Source organism: Microdochium trichocladiopsis, assembly GCF_020744255.1.
Source record: "Microdochium trichocladiopsis strain MPI-CAGE-CH-0230 chromosome Unknown B0I36scaffold_3, whole genome shotgun sequence".
Classification (NCBI taxonomy): Eukaryota; Fungi; Ascomycota; class Sordariomycetes; order Xylariales; family Microdochiaceae; genus Microdochium; species Microdochium trichocladiopsis.
In genome coordinates, this window is record NW_025763546.1 from 2,283,148 (window position 1) to 2,303,576 (window position 20,429).

The following is a 20,429-nucleotide window of genomic DNA, read 5'->3' on the forward strand; positions in this document are numbered from 1 at the left end:
TTGCGTTTCTTTCCGGCCCGCAGGTAGGCCCTGTCGGCAAACCGCAAGCGGAGATCGCCATCCCCCAGCTTATTATCCCTGCCCAGCAAACCCCACGGAATCCCGGGGGGGCCACGAGGCACATATAAGTCAATCATTAGATGCTGGGCGCATGGATTTCAGTAGGAGCGCAGCGAGTGACGTCCATAATCAGCTCTGAACTCGTTTTGATATCTCTCGACACCGTCAGGCTCAATCGCGTGTAATTCAACGAAACACGTAATTTTTGAAGATTTGTGTAAAACTACCACTTACCTCAAGGAACATGACATTACACCAACCATTTTCCATCAATTTGCCAAACTACAATTTTCCAACTAGGACCCGAGAAGCCATCCCGCAGTTCACAGGAAGGCAACTGGGCTTCCTTAGAAACGTGTTACTTCCCAGCTACCAAAACGAGCATCGATTCCGGTATGTAGATTGTCAATGAGATCGCCATAACCACTTCATTCCCGCACAACCGTCCGTTTCATAAAACAGTCTAGTAAATCCCTCCGTCCGCCGGGACACTCCCTCCATCGTCAGAACTGTCCAGCTTAAAGTCGATTCGCCCATGGTTTGGAGGACCAAGTTCGCCGTCCCGGCCTTTTCCCAACACCTACAAGATATCAGCTAAGAAGCGGCAGACGACATACATAAACACACACACACACACAGAGAGAGAGAGAGAGAGAGAGAGAGAGAGAGAGAGAGAGAGAGGCTTTATTGAAGCACGACCTGCTAAAATCCGCAGACCAATGTGTATGTGCCCCGGCCGAACTACAACTAGCAGCCTGGCAACTTTCTTTATTCGAAACTGGCATACTTCCCATGACAAGTCTTCATCCCCGTCCTGGGACGAGCACATTTCCAGCTGGCAACAATGCACCCGCATAAAATTCATTTCGCCAGCAAACACAAATCTATGAGCATGTCCCATGAATCCAGGCCTTCGGGCCTCCCCCAGCACTTCTTCCACAAAAATAGCAATGCGGAAAGCGAAAGATCTCAGGGCACCCTCCTTGGTGCTTTCTTGAATTTCCACGAATGACCAGCGATCACACGACTTGGCAACTGCATGTCTTCCACTGAGTTCATGGAACTCTCCGAAACAGAAAGAAAGGAGAAGGTTATCCAGAATTTGTCACGCTTGAGCGGGAGAGCTTCTATCTTCAATGAGCGACTCCCAATAGGAAGGTGACTAAGGGCTTCTGGCCCAGGCAATCGGGTTGGATAGCTATCATATTGAAAGACGCTTCGCGTGTAACGCTATTGGAGTTTGCCAAACATTACGGCAAGTCAGCCTAGCTGAAAAGCCCTTTTGTGAAAGATTGGTGTTGTCCACGGAGATGAATTAATCTCCTACTTTTTTTCTGGGTCGATTTTGGGATAGATCGGCCTTGGCGAGGTGGACTCAGCTGGCCGACAGGAACGAGAGAGCGGCATGTCAGGGTTCTACTTCCGGGTATCCAGGATCAACCGCTGATTTTGGCCTCCGTTGTTCTTCGTCATTGGCTCCTCGAATAACAGTTCTGCAGTTATGCAGTTCTGCTCGATTCCCGAGGCAGAACAAAATGCACGACGGCCATTCCTGATCGTGCTCATGGAGAAAGACGCGAGAGGTCGTGATTGCTTCCTTATCGCCGGCATAGAAGCTCTTCGCGAATCGTCGAGTACGCCATGGAGATAACACTGTTCCCGTGATGCAGTCGCGTGATTTGCGAAAATTTGGCCGGCGCTCACGCACCATTTGCATGCGGCTAGTGAGTCCTGCATATTGCGCCTTTATCTACGAGAAAGCCCACAGCAAGCCTGCGGACATGGCGACGGGCGAACATCATGGATGCCGTATCTCGAACAAAGGAAAAGAGACCGCGCCGGCCCTCGCTTACGTGTCTGCAGAATCAAGCTTTATGCTAGTTCCAGGCACGAAGCCGGTCACAACGTTCCCACTCCAGGATTGTAATCACATGCTGCGTCTGGTCTCGTCGCCCCAGATGATTTCGGGGAGATTGCCAGGCGGATTGGGGACACAACCTCCTATCATTAACCTTACCACGTTTGAGGACCGTGACGAGCGAAGTCAGCATCGTCGGGACCGAGGCAGACCCTGTTGCGTTGACTCAGGTGAGCCAATGCCAAGCCACAGGCTATTTGCTAGAACCGACGATGCCTGACTCTATCACATCCTGTGCCTCATCATGTGGTTGACTTGGTTCAGGGCGCGTGTTTGGCTGATGAATGAGACGAGGAACACGTGACGTTTTTCTCAGCGCCCGATTGAACCTCCGAATTCGGCTCGGAATCACTTCCACCTCATCGAGGTGTCGCTAAATTTCTGGGATAAACACACAAGTGTGTTCTAGGCACATCAACCATATGCTGCCCACGAAGTACTAGGTGTTCAATAAGAAGCAGCTGATCTCAGCCACGTCATCGTCTTCAAGCTGTCGCTGTGGTGATTGCTCCGAGCGCACTAGGATGATCTAGGGCCAAAGTTAGAGATGGCTACGGCTGGGATCGCTTTAAAAATGGCTGCGGTGCTCATTAGGGCCGCATGGGCCGTACTATGGTAGGAGGGTATTTACGACGAGCTGCTGCTGGCGCCAATCAAGGCCGAATATTGTTTTGAGTGACGACGAAGCGATACAATTAATGGCAGGACGTGCCGGAGCAACCACTATCATGTTATGCAGGCCCGAGATAGACCACTGCACTCAATGACAGGCGTAGGGGTAGGTCAATCATCGATACATTGTGTTGCATCGTGGGAAAACGTACTTCAAGGAGGTGGTGGGGTGTGCAGTTATGAATTAGGTACCGGCGCAGGAACTCTCTCCCCTCCCTCCACAATCCACCAGGCACAAAGAGATCCCATTGGTAGAGTCATGATCCATGGCTATCTTTCCATCATTGACAAATCTCGCTCTGTGAAACCTACTCAAGTCGACCTCACGCCTCAACCGATAAATTCCCCAATCTCCCAATTCAGCTCTGGCAGCTGCTCTCATCTCGACGACGCGCAGAACGGCAATATGACCATACGCTCTAGCATCACTCTGGACGCTAACAGCGCGACGGTCCTTGCTGATGGCGACGTACGCCTGGCTCATCTCGTCATTAACACCTGCGTTACGGATCCCGGAGATGAAAATGCGGTCGGCGGCAGGGGCGATGTGGACTTGCTCGGGAGTAATCTCGCCGAGGATACAGATGGCAATAGCAGGTCTAGGGAATGGGCGGCGTATGACTAGGTCTCTGTGAATGCCCAACTCATGACTGAACTTGCGGATACCGTCCTTGAAATCTCGGGCAGAGGCTCGATGAGTTTCAGCTTGAGAAACTCCGGCAGTCCTTTGACGTTGTGGTATGTCTTGATCGTGGCGCTGGGCCCGTTGTGTGATATATCCTCGAAGACGTCGTGGTGAAGTGCGCCTTGCAAAATTCATGTGACAGGACCGGCATTTTGTGTTTTCTCTGCCTCTTGCTCGATCTGGATAGCCTCCTGCTGCTGGAAGAGGTCGATAAGTATGCCGCCAATGATCTTACGTTTCTTCCCCGGCTTGTGGACACCCTTCAGACGGCTTAGGAAGAGCTCTGAGCCATTAACAACTATCAACTTGATACCAGGTTGGTGTTCGAAACTTTCCTTGACGTGCATAGAGTCTACCAGGCGCTTGAAGAGGCTATCCATGTAGGCGTTTCCGTTGTTGTGGATATTCACATCGGCGCGGCCGTCGTCGCGGATAGTGCCACCAGCATCATTGCTGGTCTCAGTCATCCAGGTAAGTTCCTGACAACCATAGCAGATACCGAGAATTGGCACGTCAAGATGGAAAACAGCAGGATCGATGTGATCTGAGAACACTGATGCCCTTGGACTTGGACGTTAGCTCGCCGAAGTTGGTGTTGCAATCCAGCATCTCAGCATAGACCATCAAACTCCGCAGCCGTTGCAAGATCAAATGACTCGTCTGGCAGCCGAAGTCCAACTCCAAAATGGTGTCGAAGTCGTTGTGCGGCCTCACCCTCCTGGATGTCCGTCATCTTGGTGTTGGCTAAGATAAGGTCTTTCGTATGAAGAGATAGCCGTTGATAGCTCACTGCACTCAATGACAGGGGAAAGGTAATTCATCGATATATTGTGTATTGCATGGTGGGATGAGGACGAGGTACGTCGAGGAGGTGGGGTGTGCAGTTATGAATTGGGTACTGGGGTAGGAACACCCGCACACTCCCCTCCTTCCACGGCCTGCGTATTCAGTTCTTCACCATTCTCTTCCATCAAGTGCTCGGAAGCAGCGGACACTCAACGTTGCCAGCGTCAGTGGCTGCCCGTTGCTGGGCTCGACTGGGCCGGGAAGTGGAACCTGGCGGTCTGCGACCGCCCAGCAGTCCCAGCAATTCTTGGCCGACGGTGAGCAGGCACACTTTGGCGGCTGGGGCCGAGCTAGGCTCAGGCCGAGTAATACGAGCCTCGAGGCTACTGCCGTGCAGATAGCCTCAGGCGCCTTTGGGCGGAATTGCGGACCCCCACACGCTGGGAGGGTGTCCTGCAGAAAACGCTGCATGGATGGGTTTGGCTCGTGCGGGCCACGCCAAGATATGCCGCAGTTTCCCATCGGGGATCTGATGAGCACCGGATATCCCATACCACTACTGGATCTATCGACGAGGAGATGGCCACGTCCATGGTGCTTGTGGGTCGCTCCATGATGCCTGCTGGCGATCACTTGTGGGTCCTCTCTTGTCTAAATGGGGACAGTGCTGTCGCAGATTTTCCATTCTGCTCGAGCCAACGACGATGACGGAGGCCATGCCGTTGTGCCCTTAAGATGGCCTCGGTGGTGCCATTTCGTATGACGAGGAGGTCAGGTTGCTTACGCCGTGGCTGGCTGGACATGCGGCGCGGTGGTAGCAGCCTTCGGCCTGACACGCGTGGCACGAGCCTGGCCGTCCGATATCAAGCAAATGCTTGCAAAGGCAGCGCGAAGCTGAAGGACCATTGGGAGAGTGCTGCATGGCGTGCATCAAATGATGCGAGTTGGCACAGGCGTGGGTGGGGACTAAGAGGCTGCTGGTGTTCTAGCATCTGCCTCCCCTGACATTCACATCGTCCCAGCTGAATGCTAATCGTGGACCAAGCCGTTTCAGGACGGGAAGCCGCAGCCCTAGGCTGGAAAGGACATGAGCCCAAGCCCGCCGACAACGTCGCCCACCTGCTCATTGCAGGAGTCCAGACTCCGGCCAAACTGCATCTGCGGCGGACTGCTTGATACCTGCAAGCCAAGTAAGTTGGGAGTGACACGTGCGGACAGTGCAAAGCATATCTCGCCAGCCACCCACATCCAGTCACTGGTTGACAACGGACGGCAGTCGCCTCAGTACGCAGTTCTGCAAGCCAGCGGGAGGCCATGGCCACGAGTCCCTGTCCTGTCTCCGGCGCGTTATACGAGCAGCATGTTCCCAGCACTTGGAAAGCCCGGAAGCTGCCAGGACTAGGATCCTGATAGCAGCCGTCCCGATGCATCACGGTGAGCAGCCTCGATGGCGACTACAGGTCCCACGGCCTGGGTTCCGCGACGAGGCTGCATTAGGCCGCAGGACGGCTCGCCAACCACGCACGACCAGCTCTGCTAGCGCAGTTGTTCCCGCCCACTGCGGGCCACAGGCTAGGTGGCGGAGCTATCCCGGTGTTGTTCCTGGCCTAACCCGACATGATGCAGCGCTGGGTGATGATGGAGCTACCGCGAGCCAGAGCCACTTGCTTGACGGCGAGGTGCGACCTGCGGCGGCCCTGAAAAGCAGTCCTCCCCATTGCCCTCGCAGCATAAGTCCAGGCTTGCACCGTCTTTCCTCCTCCCACCAGGAGGCCTGCCTACAACACCACCCAGCTTCTTGACTTTACTTTACAGGTCTCTCTCATCCATCCTCGGCCCTGCTATTCAACACGGATCGTTTCTTATCCACCCGAGGCAGAACGACAAAGACGACAACTTTGTCTGATACAAGCCTCTCGTTTGTTCCCGGGGCTCAGACTGACCCTTGTCATCGCCATGTCCATCCTCGGCAAGATCAAGCTCGGCAAGAGCCAGTCCAAGGAGAAGAAGGAGCAAGAAGCACAGAAGGCCAAAGACGAGGCACAAAAGCCCAAGTATGTTCACGTACCGAGCCATGCGGCTGCTGATGCAATGACGGGTGCTCCTCCTTGCTGGGCCGCCGAAGACCGGCCACGCATCCTGGCCGCCAACCAGCAGCGCATCTCGAGAGACGCAAGCCGCCTCAGCTTGCCCTCGATCCCTCGTGTTCAAAGCTCCCTATCATACGTCACATATCCAGCAAGCGAGGCAAGCCCAGTTGTGGCATTGCAAAAGAACTATAGCTACAGCAGCATGCCTGGCACTTCCGCTTGGGCAAGCCGGGCACCCTCCCTGGTCGAGTCCCGACACAGAGCACGTTACCCCGGAAGCAGTGGACAGGACGTCGTTCCTCCCATGCCGAGGCGTAAGCACAACAGAACACTGTCTGGCCCCTCAAGTCTGTATGGGCGAGGTGCGTCTTCCTACATCTCCTTTATCACAATCAAGCCAAACACTAACCGCTGAGCTGCAGGCACTTCTGCAAATACTAGTGTGGCAAGTGTCGAGTCTGGGCTTGAGATGTGGTCGAGGAAGCAAGCTCCTGTGCTTCTCCCAGCCACTAGAGGCATCTCTGACCTGAGCGCTTCCGGAGCGTCTCAGTCTCGGCCAACCATGGCTCGACGCAGCACAACCGACACGAGATCGACCACACGCAGCGCTCGCCGAGTGAGCCCGTTGAACCCCGCGGCCCTTATGGCCAAATCTGTCGAGCCTCCTCTTGCAACCGGCTCTTCCCAAGCAACGACGTCCAACTCATCATTCACTTCAGAATCGCCATCAGAGCGCTCAGAAGAAGCCATTGATTCCACGGCACCAAGCTCCATCGCGAGAACCCCAGATTTGGCCACAACCAGGAAGGAGTATGAGCCACCAACGGGCACCAAGCTGGCGGAGGCTCTCTCCGATGAGAAGACTGCACTGGAGGAGTCGGCCCCCCGCCACACTCGTGCAGCCTTCTGGAAGAACAAGAAGCATTCTGCCGATGCAAGCCGTGGTCGTGACGAGACATCGCCGAAAGATGTGAGCGTCTCTCGGAAGCCCGAGATTGCGACAGCTTCGAAGCACGCAATGTCGGCAAAAGATACCGAGGTGACTGAGCTGCCGACCAAGGAGTACAAGGCGGCCAATGGAGCAAAGAAGTCGAATGCTCGTGAACAGCGCAATGCTGAAGGCAAGAAGAAGCGTTGGGCCTGGTTCAACAAAGACACAGCAGTTGTGTCGGCTTAATGACAAGACAGTAAGCATCGCAGGGCTGACTTTCCACATTGGTGTGCATCACTTGTAGCATTTTCCCTTTGTTCACGCTTTGTTTCGTCGTCTCTTGGAAGTCGGGAATGTTTCCAGAAGGGCATGTCGATAATCTGACCGATGCATTCCCATGGGTTTTGCTTAGAAGCCAGGAGTTTGAGGAGTTCGTACCATTGGTTATTGCTACACTCACAAGCGTCGTCATGGGACATAAAAGATGATAGCACAATGCCTTCGAGCTATAGAAAAGTGGTTATTCTATATTCTCGTGATTTCATGTATGCGGTGTATTCTGAACAAGGCTGTTCTGTGAATTGTTGTTCCAGCGGTTGAGTAGTTGCATGGATGGGTGGGGCGTCTTTTTGGGTGCCTGGCTCCGCCTGCTACGTAAGTGGGTTTCTGAGGCCACCACCGTGGCTTCTTCTCAGGCGCAAGCGGTGCCGTCACAAGCTCAGCCGAGTCCCTCCATTTGCAGCTGAGACGCGTCCACTCAAGTAAACCCCCATCCCCACGTTCGGTGGACTTAGATGGGTGAGACAACTAGTTCCCCAAATCTTTACCATTGACATTGTGCAAGCTCCTTCGTGACCTCAATGGTACTGTACAATCACGAAAAAGCAAAAGCGGACACCTACACATCCCGTGCCATTTCAAGATCCTGATGCACAACAGGTCGTGAAGACGGCCGTCTCTACCTCACCATGGCGGCCGAGCAGTACCTACACATCCTGGTGTTGGGTGTGCCCGTAGTCGGCACGCTTCTCCTCGCCATCGTAAGGCCCTCCTGCGCCGTGCGCCCTTAGGCAAGGCCTTTACATATTTACCAAGTACTGACACCTTTGACCACCTTTGACCGCCAGCTGTACGCCGTCCTCCACTTCTTCGCACCGAAGCCGCGGCCCGTTCTTCCCTCAGAGAAGTACTACCTGACCTCGACGCCCGATGGAAAAGGCACCGTAACTCGACAACTACCGTGCTGGCACGACCGATGGCACGCAGAGCGGCAGGCCAGCGACAAGTCCAACAAGAATGACCCCGACGGGCAATACATACCAGACACGGGCTCCATCGAACCAGCCGAAGTCAAGATGAGCATTGTGATACCCGCGTACAACGAGGAGAGCCGGATCCTCGGTCCTCTCAAAGAGGCTGTCGAATACTTGGATGCTGCCTTTGGGCGGCCGTCGCAGCCCAACGCGAAAGGCGCCGCTACCAGCCCCCGCACGGCGCGCCCAACGACACCCCGTCGACATGTTAAGAATGCGCCCCGGGAAGATGTTACAGGGTACGAGATTATCATTGTGAATGACGGCAGCAAGGACAACACTGTACACGTCTGCTTGCAGTTTGCCCGGGAGAATGGCCTCCACGACATCATCCGGGTCGTCAACCTGGAGAAGAACCGAGGCAAGGGCGGCAGCGTGACGCACGGCTTCCGCCACGTCCGCGGGGAATATGCCCTCTTTGCGGATGCGGATGGTGCCTCCAAGTTCAGCGATCTGGGCAAATTGGTCGAGGGCTGCGAGGAGGTCGCAGACAGCAGCTACCGGGGGGTCGCCATCGGCAGCAGAGGTCACCTTGTGGGGAGCGAGGCGGTTGTTAAGCGCTCCGCTATGCGCAACTTCCTGATGCGGTCCTTTCACCTCGTCCTGATGATCTTGACCCCGCCGGCGACCTCACGAATCCGCGACACGCAGTGTGGCTTCAAGCTCTTCTCTCGAGCTGCGTTGCCGCACATTGTGCCATATATGCACACGGAGGGGTGGATTTTCGATATCGAGATGCTCATGCTAGCCGAGTCAGCACCGGCAGTCCCTATCCTAGGCCACAACGGCAGCGCTATTGGCAGCAGCCCGGGCATCAAGGTGGCAGAGGTGCCGATCGATTGGCATGAGGTACCTGGCAGCAAGATGGACCTGATTGCGGACAGCATCAAAATGGCCATAGGCCTCGCTGTGTTGCGGGCGAGCTGGATGCTGGGTGTATACAGAAGGCGTCTGACATGACGCATGATACGAGGGACGACCCGTATACAAGAATCTCACAAGGTCGAAGCATATCCGCCTTCTACTACCTAAGTGTTTCGTGATGCTAGCACGATAATCCTGATGAAGAGCGCAAGCGTTAACAGGGTCGCAGCGTGAGTTCTTGTCTCACTGTAAGACAAGGCCGGATGTCCAAAGCCAGGCCCTTAGATCCTTGACATGTGACAGGACAACATAGTAGACGTCCTTTGGCGTGGGCCCGCTTAGTTCAAATGTTCCTATCGCTGAAATCCGCGGGTGGCGTTTTGTGGCTGTGGCAGGTCCAAGTCCAGAGATCTGGCAAACCACAAATCAGTGTGTTGGCAGGACGTGTCTAGTCTATTGTGTCATGACTTTGCAGACAGGACAGGGCAGGAGAAATGGATCCGTTCCGAGAGACGCCCCATACCTTACGCGTTGAGAAAAACAGGGGTCTCGGTGCGCATATTCCCGTGGTGTTCAGGGTGGATCCGCCATCAGATGTTGCCCCTGGAGCATAGCGTGGATTGCCACCACCCCTGCCGCCCAAGGAAAATGAAGATGGCCCTAGAGCGCGGGCAGTCGAACGATCGTGGTCCTGCAGTGGGCAGTTGCGCAGAGACATGCTGATCTGATCTGATCTGACCGCACGTGGCCCTGCTGGTTCCTTGCTGCAAGGAGGGCGAGGGAAACAATTGCCCAACCAGAAAAGGTGACCTCGCTCGCCTCTTCTGCCTTGTGTTTAGCCATGTCTGCAATTTTGCTCTTTGCTTTTTAAGTTGTTCGATCCTGCTTCCTCGATCTGTCGCTGCCCTTACGGGAACCACTCAGCCCGATCCCTCGTCCTGCCAGGCACACCTCAGACCCCTGCGTGACCGCCAACTGCGGCCGCCCCCCAGCACAAAAAGAAGCCCGCCAGCACCTCAGCGCCCCTGCCGCCATCACCCCAAGCATACCGCCATTGTCTGTCATTTGTTGCATCGCACCGTCTCTTGGCCGGCATACTCTCTCTCCGTCTCTGCAGCGTTTTGTTTCCTCCCGGGTCGTTGACGCTTGCTCCCTCGAGTTGCTCAAGTACCGCCTATCTCGACACAGCACACGGCAAGCGACATCCCTGGACTGCCTCTCGATTTATTCGCCACACACCCCGCTACACACAGCCAAAGCGAGACGCCCTCCTCACCCCATGACGTCCACGACAACAACCCACGACGTGCGCGCCCAGCAGCGCCTGGAGGACCACGAGGCCGATGTCGTCGTCGTAGGCGCCGGCGTGTTTGGGTGTGCCGTCGCCCACACCCTCGCCAACCAGGGCCGCAGCGTCATCCTCCTCGAGCGCTGGATGCGCCAGCCAAACCGCATCGTCGGTGAGCTCATGCAGCCCGGCGGCCTGCGCTCTCTCCACAAGCTCGGGCTCGAGGGCTGCGTCGAGGGCATCGACGCCATCCCTACGACTGGCTACGACGTCATCTACTACGGCCGCGACGTCTCCATCCCTTACCCCTATCTCGACGAATCCGGCAACGTGATACCAGAGAAGGATGCCCAGGCCATGCTTGCGAGCGGCAAGAACGGCCACGCAAATGGGCATGCAAATGGTCACGCCAATGGGCATCCGAACGGGTCGGCCCACCCCAAGAAGAGCGACATGAAACGACCAGAAGGTGTTGCCTTTCACCACGGCCGTTTCATCAACGAGCTTCGCAAGGCTTGCCTTAAGCACCCTAATATCTCCGTTTTCGAGACCGAAGTCGTCAGCACCATCACGGGAGACCACAGCCCACAAGTCCTCGGAGTTGAGACACGGACGACCGATCCCGAAACTGGAAAGAAGAACCCCGACACCTTCTTTGCCCAGCTCACCATCATCGCCGATGGGTATGCGTCCAAGTTCCGCAAGCAATATGTAACGGAGAGTCCAATCGTTCGCAGCAAGTTCTACGCCCTGGAGTTGATAGACTGCAAGCTTCCACACCAGGGTCACGGCCACGTCGTCATTGGTGCTCCATCACCAGTCCTCCTCTATCAGATCGGCACACACGAGACCCGTGTTTTGGTGGACGTCCCCGAGAAGCTTCCAGAGGCTTCTCCAGCCGCAGGTGGTGTGCGAGGCTACATGAGAAACACAGTCCTGCCAATCCTGCCACCATCCGTCCAGCCCTCATTCCTAGCTGCACTCGACAAAGAAGACCGCATTCCATCGAGCATGCCGAACAGCTGGCTTCCGCCGTCAAAGCAAACACAGAACCCTGGTGTCGTTGTGCTCGGTGATGCCATGAACATGAGACACCCTCTGACCGGCGGCGGCATGACGGTCGCGCTGAACGACGTTGTCATTCTAAACGAAGTCCTCTCTTTAGAGAAGGTGCCCGACCTTGGCGACACGGCGGCGGTAGCCCGTGCAATGAATGAGTTGCACAAACGACGGAAGAGCCTTACAGGCATCATCAACGTCCTGGCTCAGGCTTTATACAGCTTGTTCTCTGCACAGGACCCGAACCTCGCCAAGCTGCGCCGTGGCTGCTTCGAGTACTTTGTGCGCGGCAACAGCGACGAGCCCGTCAGCATGTTGGGCGGCGTGCTACAGAACCCGGCGACCCTGACGCGGCACTTCTTCACTGTCGCTTTCCTCGCGATATGGCTCGACTGGAAGGACAACGGCCTCTGGAACTTGCCCCTCAATATCTACAGCGCCATTGCGGTGCTGTGGACAGCCTCCGTCGTGTTCTTGCCTGTTCTGTGGCGAGAGCTGGCAAAATAACGGAGTAGATCATTCAACGGTGGTAAGATACAGATTACAGCAGCAGCAGCGAGCATTTCTTCTCAGCGTCCTTTGCGGCGAAGCGGGTGGCACAAAAAAAGCCATCGTATATACTGCTGTGGAAAGTTTTGTTTCAGGGTTCTGCTCCTTTTCACGATGGAGACAAGGAAGAGCTGGATATGTGACTCGAGGAAGTGCGGTTCACAAGGCTGGGGAAAGTACAGATATATAACGCGGTGCTCTCTGACATGTGCCATTGGGCAAAGTCTGCGCCACAAACTCATCATACAACATGCATAGAGACGAAAGAGACACACACGCACTTGCGCCTCGCCTCCTGTCTCGCCAGGGTTTCTCGTCATGGTCTCGATGGATCAAAATGAGGACCGGTGGCAGGCGGTGAGGCCACTGAGGCGAGATATAGACATTTAATGGTAATGACTTGAACAACACTGACCCAAGGTGTGCTCTCATCAAATTCTACAGTGAAATGCCTCGGCGTCAGGTTGTGATCGTGGAATGAGGAAATGCTTACGCACATAGTAAGTACCACATAATTAAGATACGGTCGTCGAGACGCACAGGCTTGGCACATACTGTATCCTGGAGAAGCAGTGGCAGGACTACTTGAAAATTTTGATATCTCTCCCTATCGCTTGCACACACACACACACACACACACACACACACACACACACACACACTGGAGAGTGGTGGCGTCCAAGGGCAAGATGGCGAGTGATGTATGTTTTAGTATTTATGGCCGGCCTAAGCGTTTTCACGGGCTCTAAGCTTAGTTATATTTAGATGTGTCCTCTCCTTCTCACTTCCGCCAATGCGGAATGCAGGACTGGCCTGGCGCTCGCTGAAGGCCAGAGACCATCACCCTGACGGATGTGGATAAATTGTACAAGAAATATACATGGATAGCCCAGATGGTGGAAGGGCCTCCCTCACTCAGCTCTCTCGACAACGCGCTGCCAGCTTAATTGGCGGCGGCAGCGGCGGAAGCAGCACCGAGCTCCCTGGTGTGACGATGCACATCCTCATCGTGGTGCAGCATGACTGGGATCCCCTCGTCACGCGGGCTAGGCCATTGGGGGGCCTGCCGGCCTGAAATGCGGTACCCAAGTCGTTTTGTGTCGCCATCTATGCGGTACCGCATCATATAAAAGGCGCTGTCTGGGCGCTCGTCGTCTTCGCGCTCCAATTCGATGGCTGCTGTGCGTGCCTTCTCTTCCATCTGCTTGAACTTCTCGAACTGGACCACGGCATCGTTCATGATTCGCAACGCCTCTGCCGAAACAGCCGCGCTGTGGTCTGCAATATTTGCCCGCTGGGCCTTGGTGGAGTCGATGCCGCTCTGGAGGATCGCTCGAATTTCTGTCCTCCGTTCATCATTGCCAGTCATGTTTTGAACATGACGCCGTACGGACTTGAGCTGGTCCATGGTGTTCCTTTCATCGGCCATCTTGCTTTGTGGTATTGCGCTGATGAGTTCTTTAAGTCCGTCCACATTCAAGGTTTGCGTGTGCAGCATCAGCAGTGCTCGGAACGTCTGTCTCGAGAAGCAGGGATTGGTGGTGCCAGCCTTTTCCATCGCAAGCTTACACAGCAGCAATGCTCGATCATGCTGTCCCAGCTTGATGCATGTGATTGCAGAGTTTGCGTAAGCCTTTGGTTCCACATCAATCTGCAGAGCCTCAAACTTGTGTACGGTCCTTTGCATATGCCGGAAGACCTTCTCAGGTGATCCTCGTACTCTGTCGAGTTCATACTTGAGATAAGCGGTTGCCGCGGACGTAACGGGGCGTCCACTCTCATGTGCTTTCTGGATAAGGTCCAGGGCAACCTTGTGACCTCCAGCTTTATGGAAGCTCGCAATTACGGCCAAGCGCAAACATCGTTCGCTGTGCGGCATGCCATAACTGCTTGCCCGTTGGTAAAGAAAGAGAGCAGCAGCGGGTTTCCCATTAGCAAGGTGGTGACTCATGGCATCATGCGCTTCCCGGGCATCCATAGGCCGTCCCGCTAGGGTGCGTTTATCGACCGCAAGCTCCTTATGTCGTATTGGACGCGGTGTTCCTGTGGTGGAAGACGTGGCAGCGGCGCGGAGGATACGGCGCGTGACTGCATTGTATGAATCCGGGTGAAGGGCCCTCATTCTGTTGGACAGCTTCTGCAGCTGCCAATAGGACAAGCGCCACCTCGTCCGACTGTTATCAAGAATGACGTTGCAGAAGCTGGCGTCTAGTGTTACGCCCGAATCGAAACAATATTCGAACCATTCGAAAAACCCATCCCTGTCCTCCACCTCGCCATATTTGTTGGCAACAACCGTCATCATCCAGGGGTTGAGCTTAACGGCAAGATGTGACGTATACTTGTCAAGGAATAAGCGAACATCACCAACGCAATTCTTTCTGGAGAATTCCTTGAGCACAGGCACAAAAGCCATCGAGTACTCAGCCTGTTGCATTTTGTAGGCTGATGATCGTCGCATCGCCGCGAACATTTCCTCTGTGGCTGCCCAATCACCGGCCCGGGCCTTCCGAAGTGCAAAGTATCCTTGAATCGGGATATCCATGCACATCGCGGGGAAAAGCCGTGTGACTTCTTCGAGGTATTGTTGAGCTTGCGCTTCTTCGTCAGCTCGCAAAGCAAATTCAATGATGGCTCGATATGAGCCTTGAGGGTGCGCGGTGCGGTCGAGGAGCCCTTGCGTTCTGACATCCTCAAACAAAGCTTGGGAGAGCGTAAAGTCCTCGTGTCGTTTCCAATGGGCGTGGAGGAGACGCATGATCCATCTTGACCTCAACTTGCCGTCGGCTGCATCCTGCATACGCGCAAGGGCCTGTAGCACTTGGCCGACTTTACAAGCACTTGTTTTCTCCACAGCTTGCACGACGCAGTCGACTGTATCCTGGAAGCCTTGGAAGCTCGGTGTCATCTTGGCGTAGTTGAGCAGGAAATATTTGATCACTCGCTTGTGGTCGCCAAGGTCGAAAAGCGACTTGATGAACCACCCGACAAAATCGCCGTCGTTAGACTGGGACAATACGCGCCAATAGACAGACTCCATGCTCCTGACGTCCCTCATGCGGCTAGCGAGTGTTATAAGTTCCTCGCCAAGATCATGGACTTCTTGGCTGTGCATGTGAGGGCTTTCGGGAAACACGGTGTTGAAAAGCCGAACGGCAGTGCGAAAATTGTCGCGGGAGATTGCGTCTAAACCGTCAGGAGAAATGAGTTTTCGCATGACCATCATCGGATCGTGGGCGTAGAAGTCTGCCTCGTCAATCGTACCTGGCCTCAAGGCAACGTTGATGATTGCTAGGGCATGCTCCCATTTGCCTCGCTTTTGGCACTCTTTAGCGAGCCTCGCTGACAGAAACTTCCACGCCGGTCCGTTTGATTCGTACGCGTTGGTGAGCTGGCACCCGCGAAGGAATTCGGCTACCGCACGGTCAATGCTGGCTTTGTCGTGCTCGTTGTTGAGCTCTGCTTGGATGGCCTCGATCAAGGACGCGACCTTGCCCTCGCCAGCGTGGCCTGGTGTGGTTCTTGAGGACAGACCCCAAGGCAAGCTCGGTACAGTGCCCGGGGGCAATAAGAGTTCCTGCGGCGGGATGGCGACCCGGACAGGCTTTCGCCGGGTAGACGATTTTCGTTGTGAAGCTGAGGGTGCGATGTCCTGTTGTCCCTGGCTAGCCCCAGATTGACTCTTCGTATGCTCCTCGTTCAAAGCAGGCAGCTTCTCTGACTTGCTTTTCTTCGAGTGATCGACTCTTCTTCGGGCCGGCAGCTCCAGGTCGTCGAGTGAAAGTGGCTGATCATGAGGGTGTGGACCGAATCGCATTGCTACGGCGTCCTCATCGAACGGGAGCCACGAAGCAGCCTCGTCTGGATTCGATCGGTATCGTCTGGCCGACTGGAGCTTCTCCTTGTTGGAAACTGCGGTCTGCAGCGTACTGATGCGGCGCCTGCGGTCTTCGACGATAGCCCCGATGGCACAGGAGGTCCCCAAAGCGAGACCTCGAAGAGCACGAATGGCCGCTTTCGAGGGTACTGGGATGGGCGGCGTCATGGTGTCGCGTGCCTGGCGCAGAATGCGCCGTGAGCATCAGTCGTTCAATTGGATATGTGTAAGGACCGCATGTCTTCACTAAGCGCTAGCGAAAGACGGCCTTGGATCCAGCTCGACAGTCGTCGAATGTGGTGCTACAGGCGGGCATGCACAAGATAGAAACATACGACCAGCGAGATTCTGCGCGGAGCGGAAGGCCCGACCCACACTTCCATGCACTAAGCGAGGGGTATGATCTAAGCACAACAGAGCGAGGGATGGGCTGGGAGTTGACGCTGTGCACGTCTGGTGACAGTAGCAATCCCGCCGCTGACACTTTCAAAGAGAGCGGGAGAATCGCGCGATCGTAAGCTGAGTGTATTTCTGTGATTCTTACTTACAAGTCCCCCTCCGCGTGGGACTGATGGCTTCTATAGTGACATGTCTAATCCTTGTCTTTATTCCCACACAACGCCATGCAAATGCTTCCTTAGTCTACAGCGACTGCCTCCGCCAGAAAAAAAAACCTTAACATCGTACAAGACGGCCAATCGGTATCTCTGTCGCCAGTATTATACAATGAGCTCGGGTGTCTCAGATGGGAACCAGACGTCCAGATTCTTCAATATGGTCTGGTATAAGAACAACATGCATCCGCTCTGAACACTGGTCCAGACAGCACGCGGGCCCACGCCTCTGAACCAGCCTCCTATACCTTCATGGCGATAGATGAGGCGGAGGCCCTTAGTAACGGACTCTGTATCCAGCGTAAGGGCGCCTGGCTTTGGCGTGTATGTAGATGGAGAGGAGGTCGATATAGGCCGCTTGTATTCCTTTGACGGAGTGGAGTGCGTCTCCTTGACTTTGCTCTTCGTGTCTGTCGTGGCTCGTTCTTTGGTATGCGTCAAGACTGGCGGAGTGTCGATCTGTGTTTGCAACCTCGTCTTCACCACATCCAAGGGACAAGTAATGACTCCTGCGAGGCCGCCGCCTGCTGCACCAGTTGCGAACTCGAGTGGGACACCAATGTCTTTACTGTCTTTCCAGGCACGCGCCCAGGCCAGGAACTGCTCGTAGAACATGAACTGTAGCGCTGAAAAGGGGAGGTCGCGGTACAGCGTAGCCTTGTAGCCAGAGAAGAGCTCTGAAAAGCCCTCGGTGCGGACAATGACTTTGGCAGCGTCAAAGGTGCCGCGATAATTGTAGCCGGACTTGAAATAAGGATTGTTATACCGTCCTTGTAATTGTAACCTGGTTTTAAGGACTTCGGAAGGGACGTAGACGATCGACGCAGCAAGATCGCCAAGGAATCCTGTCGCATTAACCATGTCAGCCAATGTGCAAAGATCATCTGAGTCCTTGAGAGGACAGATGTACTGACCCGCTGTGAGATAACTCAGATGAGGTTGAATGCCATAATCGATCATATGCCGCTTGCTGAATTCATATGTTCCAAAGAAGAGCACCGTGCCAGGAAATGACCCCATCATGGCCGGCAGCCATCCGCCATAGAGACCTCGTCTGATGCCTTCCTGCCGCCATATTGTGTAGTAGGATGAGCCGAGTGATGTGTATTTGGGCGGGAAATGAGGGTCGCCCTGTTGTCTCGTTTTGACCGTGTCGAGCGAGTGCATGAGCATGTCGCCAGTCGTGCCACCAATTCCACCAGCTATCATAGCCTGGGAAGATCGTCAGCTGGTCCGCTCAAATCAAGGATGGTGCTGGATCATCACCCACATGAAGGTATGGCGGACGGCCCTCATCGTCCTCCCCGCCAGCGGTCATCTTTGCGATTGCTCAACTCGCGTCCCTGTAAAAAGCCAGGCCCTAGATCGGATTCACAGGGCTTTCACCATCCATTCTCACGAGCCCACGGCTCCGTCAATAGGCGAGTGCAGAGGTTGTAAAATATAGGCGTCGGGATAACTGGAAGCGGGCCAGAAGTCCCGTGGAAAGGCGGTCTCGCCCAAAGCGCTCTTGGTCGTAGAGTCGTGCGTATGTGAAGGAATCTAAGTGGGACAGCGATGTGTATAGTACAATGCGAACAATACAGGGCGTTCCGAGGGAGCCGCAGTGCGATGCGGGAAGTTGTTGAAAGGGGCACTCTATGCTGGAGGGCTACCACGTTCCCGCCGCGGCACGATGACGGGGCTCCCTCCCTCAATTTTTGTTGCGCGAGGAGACCCTAGGCAGCGCCCGCCCATTACGCCCGATAAGCGGCGATATCGGTCTAAACCAAAAAAGTCGGCCACCAGTAAACCCCGGCTGAGCTTAACACGGACCCAGAGCCCGAGGTCACAGTCATGACTAACTTCGGAATGCATCAGACGGCACAGCTCAATAAAATGCTGGATTCCATGAAGCTCGCTGGAGCAAGCGGCTCAACACATGATCTTGGTTATGGCTTTGTGTGCATGGTACATGGTCATGGCCATTGATTCACTTTGCCGCATCGTCCGGTGCAGACGACTCATGCTTGTTGGACTGGGATCATCCTCAACGCGAGGCTTTCGTCTTGTCGATATGCTCCCACCACCTGACCCGGCCCGCCTTATGGAAGGGATACAGGATATGCGTGACTTTGCCTGTGATCAGCCCTATGGGTACAGGGCCGTATGTGTTGCTATCCAGATTATCCCGCGCGCTGCCATCTCCCTGCACCCAGACGTGGTAGTCGGGTACCCGGACCACTGACTCGGGGAACGGACTTCTTGTCTTGACTACATCGCCCTCCAAACCCACGATCCTCTTTACAGCCGTGCTTTCCGGATTTGTCGGGTTCCTGACGGGAGATTGTTAGTATACACTGTAACCTCGGGTGGCACTCTGGTGGTTTCCAATTGAGTGCCGTCGGCCAAGACATAGCTTCTGCGCAGCTCACAGCCGTTGCATGTAGTGCTTGACTTTTCAAAGGACCTACCAGAATGTGACGATCATCCCACGCTTTAGCCCCTCCTGAGCCTTGAACTTGTAGTTAAGCACAACATCATTGCGCATCGTCGAGTCCTTGTCTGCATTGAAGTACGGGTACATGGAGGCGCCGCTGATCCAGGTCACCTCAGCCACCCAGTCGTTGAACATGATGATGACGGGCATCCATAGCAGGGTCGAGGCAGCGAAGGCTCCGCCATTCCGAAGCTTGCTGCCAAGCGAAGAGGCCCGGGCTTGATGGCCTCCTGCTGCCGGCTGCGGCACTGCACGCCTCAGAAAAGACCTCCAGATCATGTGCTGACAGGATGGGGCAGTCGAAAGCAGTGGATTGTAGTTCGCTATACCTGCCGTTGTGGTGACTTGCGATGCTGGAGGGTTAGAAGGTGCTGCCACAGCCCACAATGCCGGACTGCAACTTTCCCTGGTTAGAACCATGCGTGATGGGCCCCCACATTGGAGCTGCAGCCACCAATGTCTCACTCAAAGTTTGTACAACTTCCAGTATGTAAGCCGCCCCTCATTCTCATGTCCAACTACTTAAAGGGCTATTCCGCAGAACATCAGAGGGTGAACACAATCAACAGGACTTGTCCGTACAGTCGATTTCTCGGCAGCTCTGCGTCGGCCGAACCACCATGATCTGCCCCATCACAACCACGAGCTACCTGCTCGGCACCACCTTCATCGGCCTCGGAGCCTTTGGCCTGGCCAGCCCAGCACAGGCACAACTCACCTTCGGCGTTCGCCCTTCCTCACCCTCGGCCGCTGCGGCCGGCAATCCCGAGACTCAGGCCTTCATTTACTCCAAGGCCGGGCGGGACCTCGCCTTCGGCGCCCTGCTGGTGCTCTTTCAATACCGCCGCAACAAGCCTGGCGTGACTACCGTGATGGGCCTCGCCGCCTTTGCTGGCTTCGTCGACGGCCTTGCAGTGTACAAGTTCGCGCCGCCTGACCTGCGGCCCAAGGTTTGGGGCCATTGCATTGGGGCGTCGCTCATCCTTGCTGTCGCAGTCGTTCGGTATAGGGCTCGTTTGTGGTAGACGCCAATATCAGCTGGCCGCTCGCTCACAAACTTGGAACCACGCTGAATGCAGCATGTGCGTTAAAGGGTTCTCTAGCGACAGGAAATGCGGGCATCCCAATCGTGTGATCGGGCCCATGTTGCATTGCAGAAAAGCCGGAAGGAGTATTTGGATGATTTTGACCTTTTTATTGCCTATACTTTTGAGTATCTATCATCAACCCAGCACAATCTAACA

General features: G+C 55.0%; 8 protein-coding genes across 8 annotated transcripts; 4 read left to right on the forward strand and 4 right to left on the reverse strand.

The window, feature by feature from the left end:
- Positions 1-2,359: 2,359 nt before the first annotated feature.
- On the reverse strand, positions 2,360-5,057 carry B0I36DRAFT_429425 (uncharacterized protein). Its single transcript, XM_046162500.1, has 4 exons — positions 4,906-5,057; positions 3,571-3,896; positions 2,963-3,430; positions 2,360-2,588 (listed from the first exon to the last, which is right to left on the reverse strand). The coding sequence occupies exons 1-4, from the start codon at positions 5,025-5,027 to the stop codon at positions 2,569-2,571; spliced, it is 936 nt and encodes a 311-aa protein (XP_046015358.1). The 5' UTR covers positions 5,028-5,057; the 3' UTR covers positions 2,360-2,568.
- A 757-nt stretch (positions 5,058-5,814) lies between these two features.
- On the forward strand, positions 5,815-7,743 carry B0I36DRAFT_90376 (uncharacterized protein). Its single transcript, XM_046163554.1, has 2 exons — positions 5,815-6,573; positions 6,634-7,743. Exons 1-2 carry the CDS (start codon positions 6,078-6,080, stop codon positions 7,386-7,388), a joined length of 1,251 nt encoding a protein of 416 aa, XP_046015359.1. The 5' UTR covers positions 5,815-6,077; the 3' UTR covers positions 7,389-7,743.
- A 137-nt stretch (positions 7,744-7,880) lies between these two features.
- On the forward strand, positions 7,881-9,829 carry B0I36DRAFT_382011 (nucleotide-diphospho-sugar transferase). Its single transcript, XM_046160889.1, has 2 exons — positions 7,881-8,182; positions 8,270-9,829. The coding sequence occupies exons 1-2, from the start codon at positions 8,111-8,113 to the stop codon at positions 9,413-9,415; spliced, it is 1,218 nt and encodes a 405-aa protein (XP_046015360.1). The 5' UTR covers positions 7,881-8,110; the 3' UTR covers positions 9,416-9,829.
- Positions 9,830-10,157: 328 nt separating this feature from the next.
- On the forward strand, positions 10,158-12,634 carry B0I36DRAFT_318004 (squalene epoxidase). Its single transcript, XM_046153232.1, has one exon. It carries the CDS (start codon positions 10,599-10,601, stop codon positions 12,171-12,173), a length of 1,575 nt encoding a protein of 524 aa, XP_046015361.1. The 5' UTR covers positions 10,158-10,598; the 3' UTR covers positions 12,174-12,634.
- A 198-nt stretch (positions 12,635-12,832) lies between these two features.
- B0I36DRAFT_318006 (uncharacterized protein) lies at positions 12,833-16,399 on the reverse strand. Its single transcript, XM_046153233.1, has 2 exons — positions 15,480-16,399; positions 12,833-15,401 (listed from the first exon to the last, which is right to left on the reverse strand). The coding sequence occupies exons 1-2, from the start codon at positions 16,258-16,260 to the stop codon at positions 13,159-13,161; spliced, it is 3,024 nt and encodes a 1,007-aa protein (XP_046015362.1). The 5' UTR covers positions 16,261-16,399; the 3' UTR covers positions 12,833-13,158.
- A 198-nt stretch (positions 16,400-16,597) lies between these two features.
- Positions 16,598-18,397, reverse strand: B0I36DRAFT_285535 (mitochondrial carrier domain-containing protein). The gene is made up of 3 exons (XM_046151589.1): positions 17,977-18,397; positions 17,621-17,918; positions 16,598-17,551 (listed from the first exon to the last, which is right to left on the reverse strand). The coding sequence occupies exons 1-3, from the start codon at positions 18,022-18,024 to the stop codon at positions 16,812-16,814; spliced, it is 1,086 nt and encodes a 361-aa protein (XP_046015363.1). The 5' UTR covers positions 18,025-18,397; the 3' UTR covers positions 16,598-16,811.
- Positions 18,398-18,735: 338 nt separating this feature from the next.
- Positions 18,736-19,320, reverse strand: B0I36DRAFT_360664 (putative mitochondrial inner membrane protease subunit Imp2; the record flags this gene model as incomplete). Its single annotated transcript, XM_046158349.1, has 2 exons — positions 18,736-19,021; positions 19,160-19,320. 2 exons carry the CDS (start codon positions 19,318-19,320, stop codon positions 18,736-18,738), a joined length of 447 nt encoding a protein of 148 aa, XP_046015364.1.
- Positions 19,321-19,805: 485 nt separating this feature from the next.
- On the forward strand, positions 19,806-20,210 carry B0I36DRAFT_347074 (uncharacterized protein; the record flags this gene model as incomplete). Its single annotated transcript, XM_046156530.1, has 1 exon — positions 19,806-20,210. The coding sequence occupies one exon, from the start codon at positions 19,806-19,808 to the stop codon at positions 20,208-20,210; it is 405 nt and encodes a 134-aa protein (XP_046015365.1).
- Positions 20,211-20,429: the final 219 nt, after the last annotated feature.

What these genes read in the sequence shown, in the direction of transcription:
- B0I36DRAFT_318006 (XM_046153233.1), bottom strand. Translation starts at nt 16,260, where the DNA reads ATGACGCCGCCCATCCCAGTACCCTCGAAAGCGGCCATTCGTGCTCTT. An exon ending in CAACGTTGCCTTGAGGCCAG is followed by an intron (nt 15,402 to 15,479) that starts GTACGATTGACG and finishes CTGACGGTTTAG; the next exon opens with ACGCAATCTCCCGCGACAAT.
- B0I36DRAFT_429425 (XM_046162500.1), bottom strand. Translation starts at nt 5,027, where the DNA reads ATGGTCCTTCAGCTTCGCGCTGCCTTTGCAAGCATTTGCTTGATATCG. An exon ending in CCACAAGCCGGGGAAGAAAC is followed by an intron (nt 3,431 to 3,570) that starts GTAAGATCATTG and finishes GACGTCTTCGAG; the next exon opens with GATATATCACACAACGGGCC. An exon ending in GAGGCGTGAGGTCGACTTGA is followed by an intron (nt 2,589 to 2,962) that starts GTAGGTTTCACA and finishes CTCCTACCATAG; the next exon opens with TACGGCCCATGCGGCCCTAA.
- B0I36DRAFT_285535 (XM_046151589.1), bottom strand. Translation starts at nt 18,024, where the DNA reads ATGACCGCTGGCGGGGAGGACGATGAGGGCCGTCCGCCATACCTTCAT. An exon ending in GCCGTCCGCCATACCTTCAT is followed by an intron (nt 17,919 to 17,976) that starts GTGGGTGATGAT and finishes CGATCTTCCCAG; the next exon opens with GCTATGATAGCTGGTGGAAT. An exon ending in TCTGAGTTATCTCACAGCGG is followed by an intron (nt 17,552 to 17,620) that starts GTCAGTACATCT and finishes TTAATGCGACAG; the next exon opens with GATTCCTTGGCGATCTTGCT.
- B0I36DRAFT_90376 (XM_046163554.1), top strand. Translation starts at nt 6,078, where the DNA reads ATGTCCATCCTCGGCAAGATCAAGCTCGGCAAGAGCCAGTCCAAGGAG. An exon ending in CTCAAGTCTGTATGGGCGAG is followed by an intron (nt 6,574 to 6,633) that starts GTGCGTCTTCCT and finishes GCTGAGCTGCAG; the next exon opens with GCACTTCTGCAAATACTAGT.
- B0I36DRAFT_318004 (XM_046153232.1), top strand. Translation starts at nt 10,599, where the DNA reads ATGACGTCCACGACAACAACCCACGACGTGCGCGCCCAGCAGCGCCTG.
- B0I36DRAFT_382011 (XM_046160889.1), top strand. Translation starts at nt 8,111, where the DNA reads ATGGCGGCCGAGCAGTACCTACACATCCTGGTGTTGGGTGTGCCCGTA. An exon ending in GCACGCTTCTCCTCGCCATC is followed by an intron (nt 8,183 to 8,269) that starts GTAAGGCCCTCC and finishes TTTGACCGCCAG; the next exon opens with CTGTACGCCGTCCTCCACTT.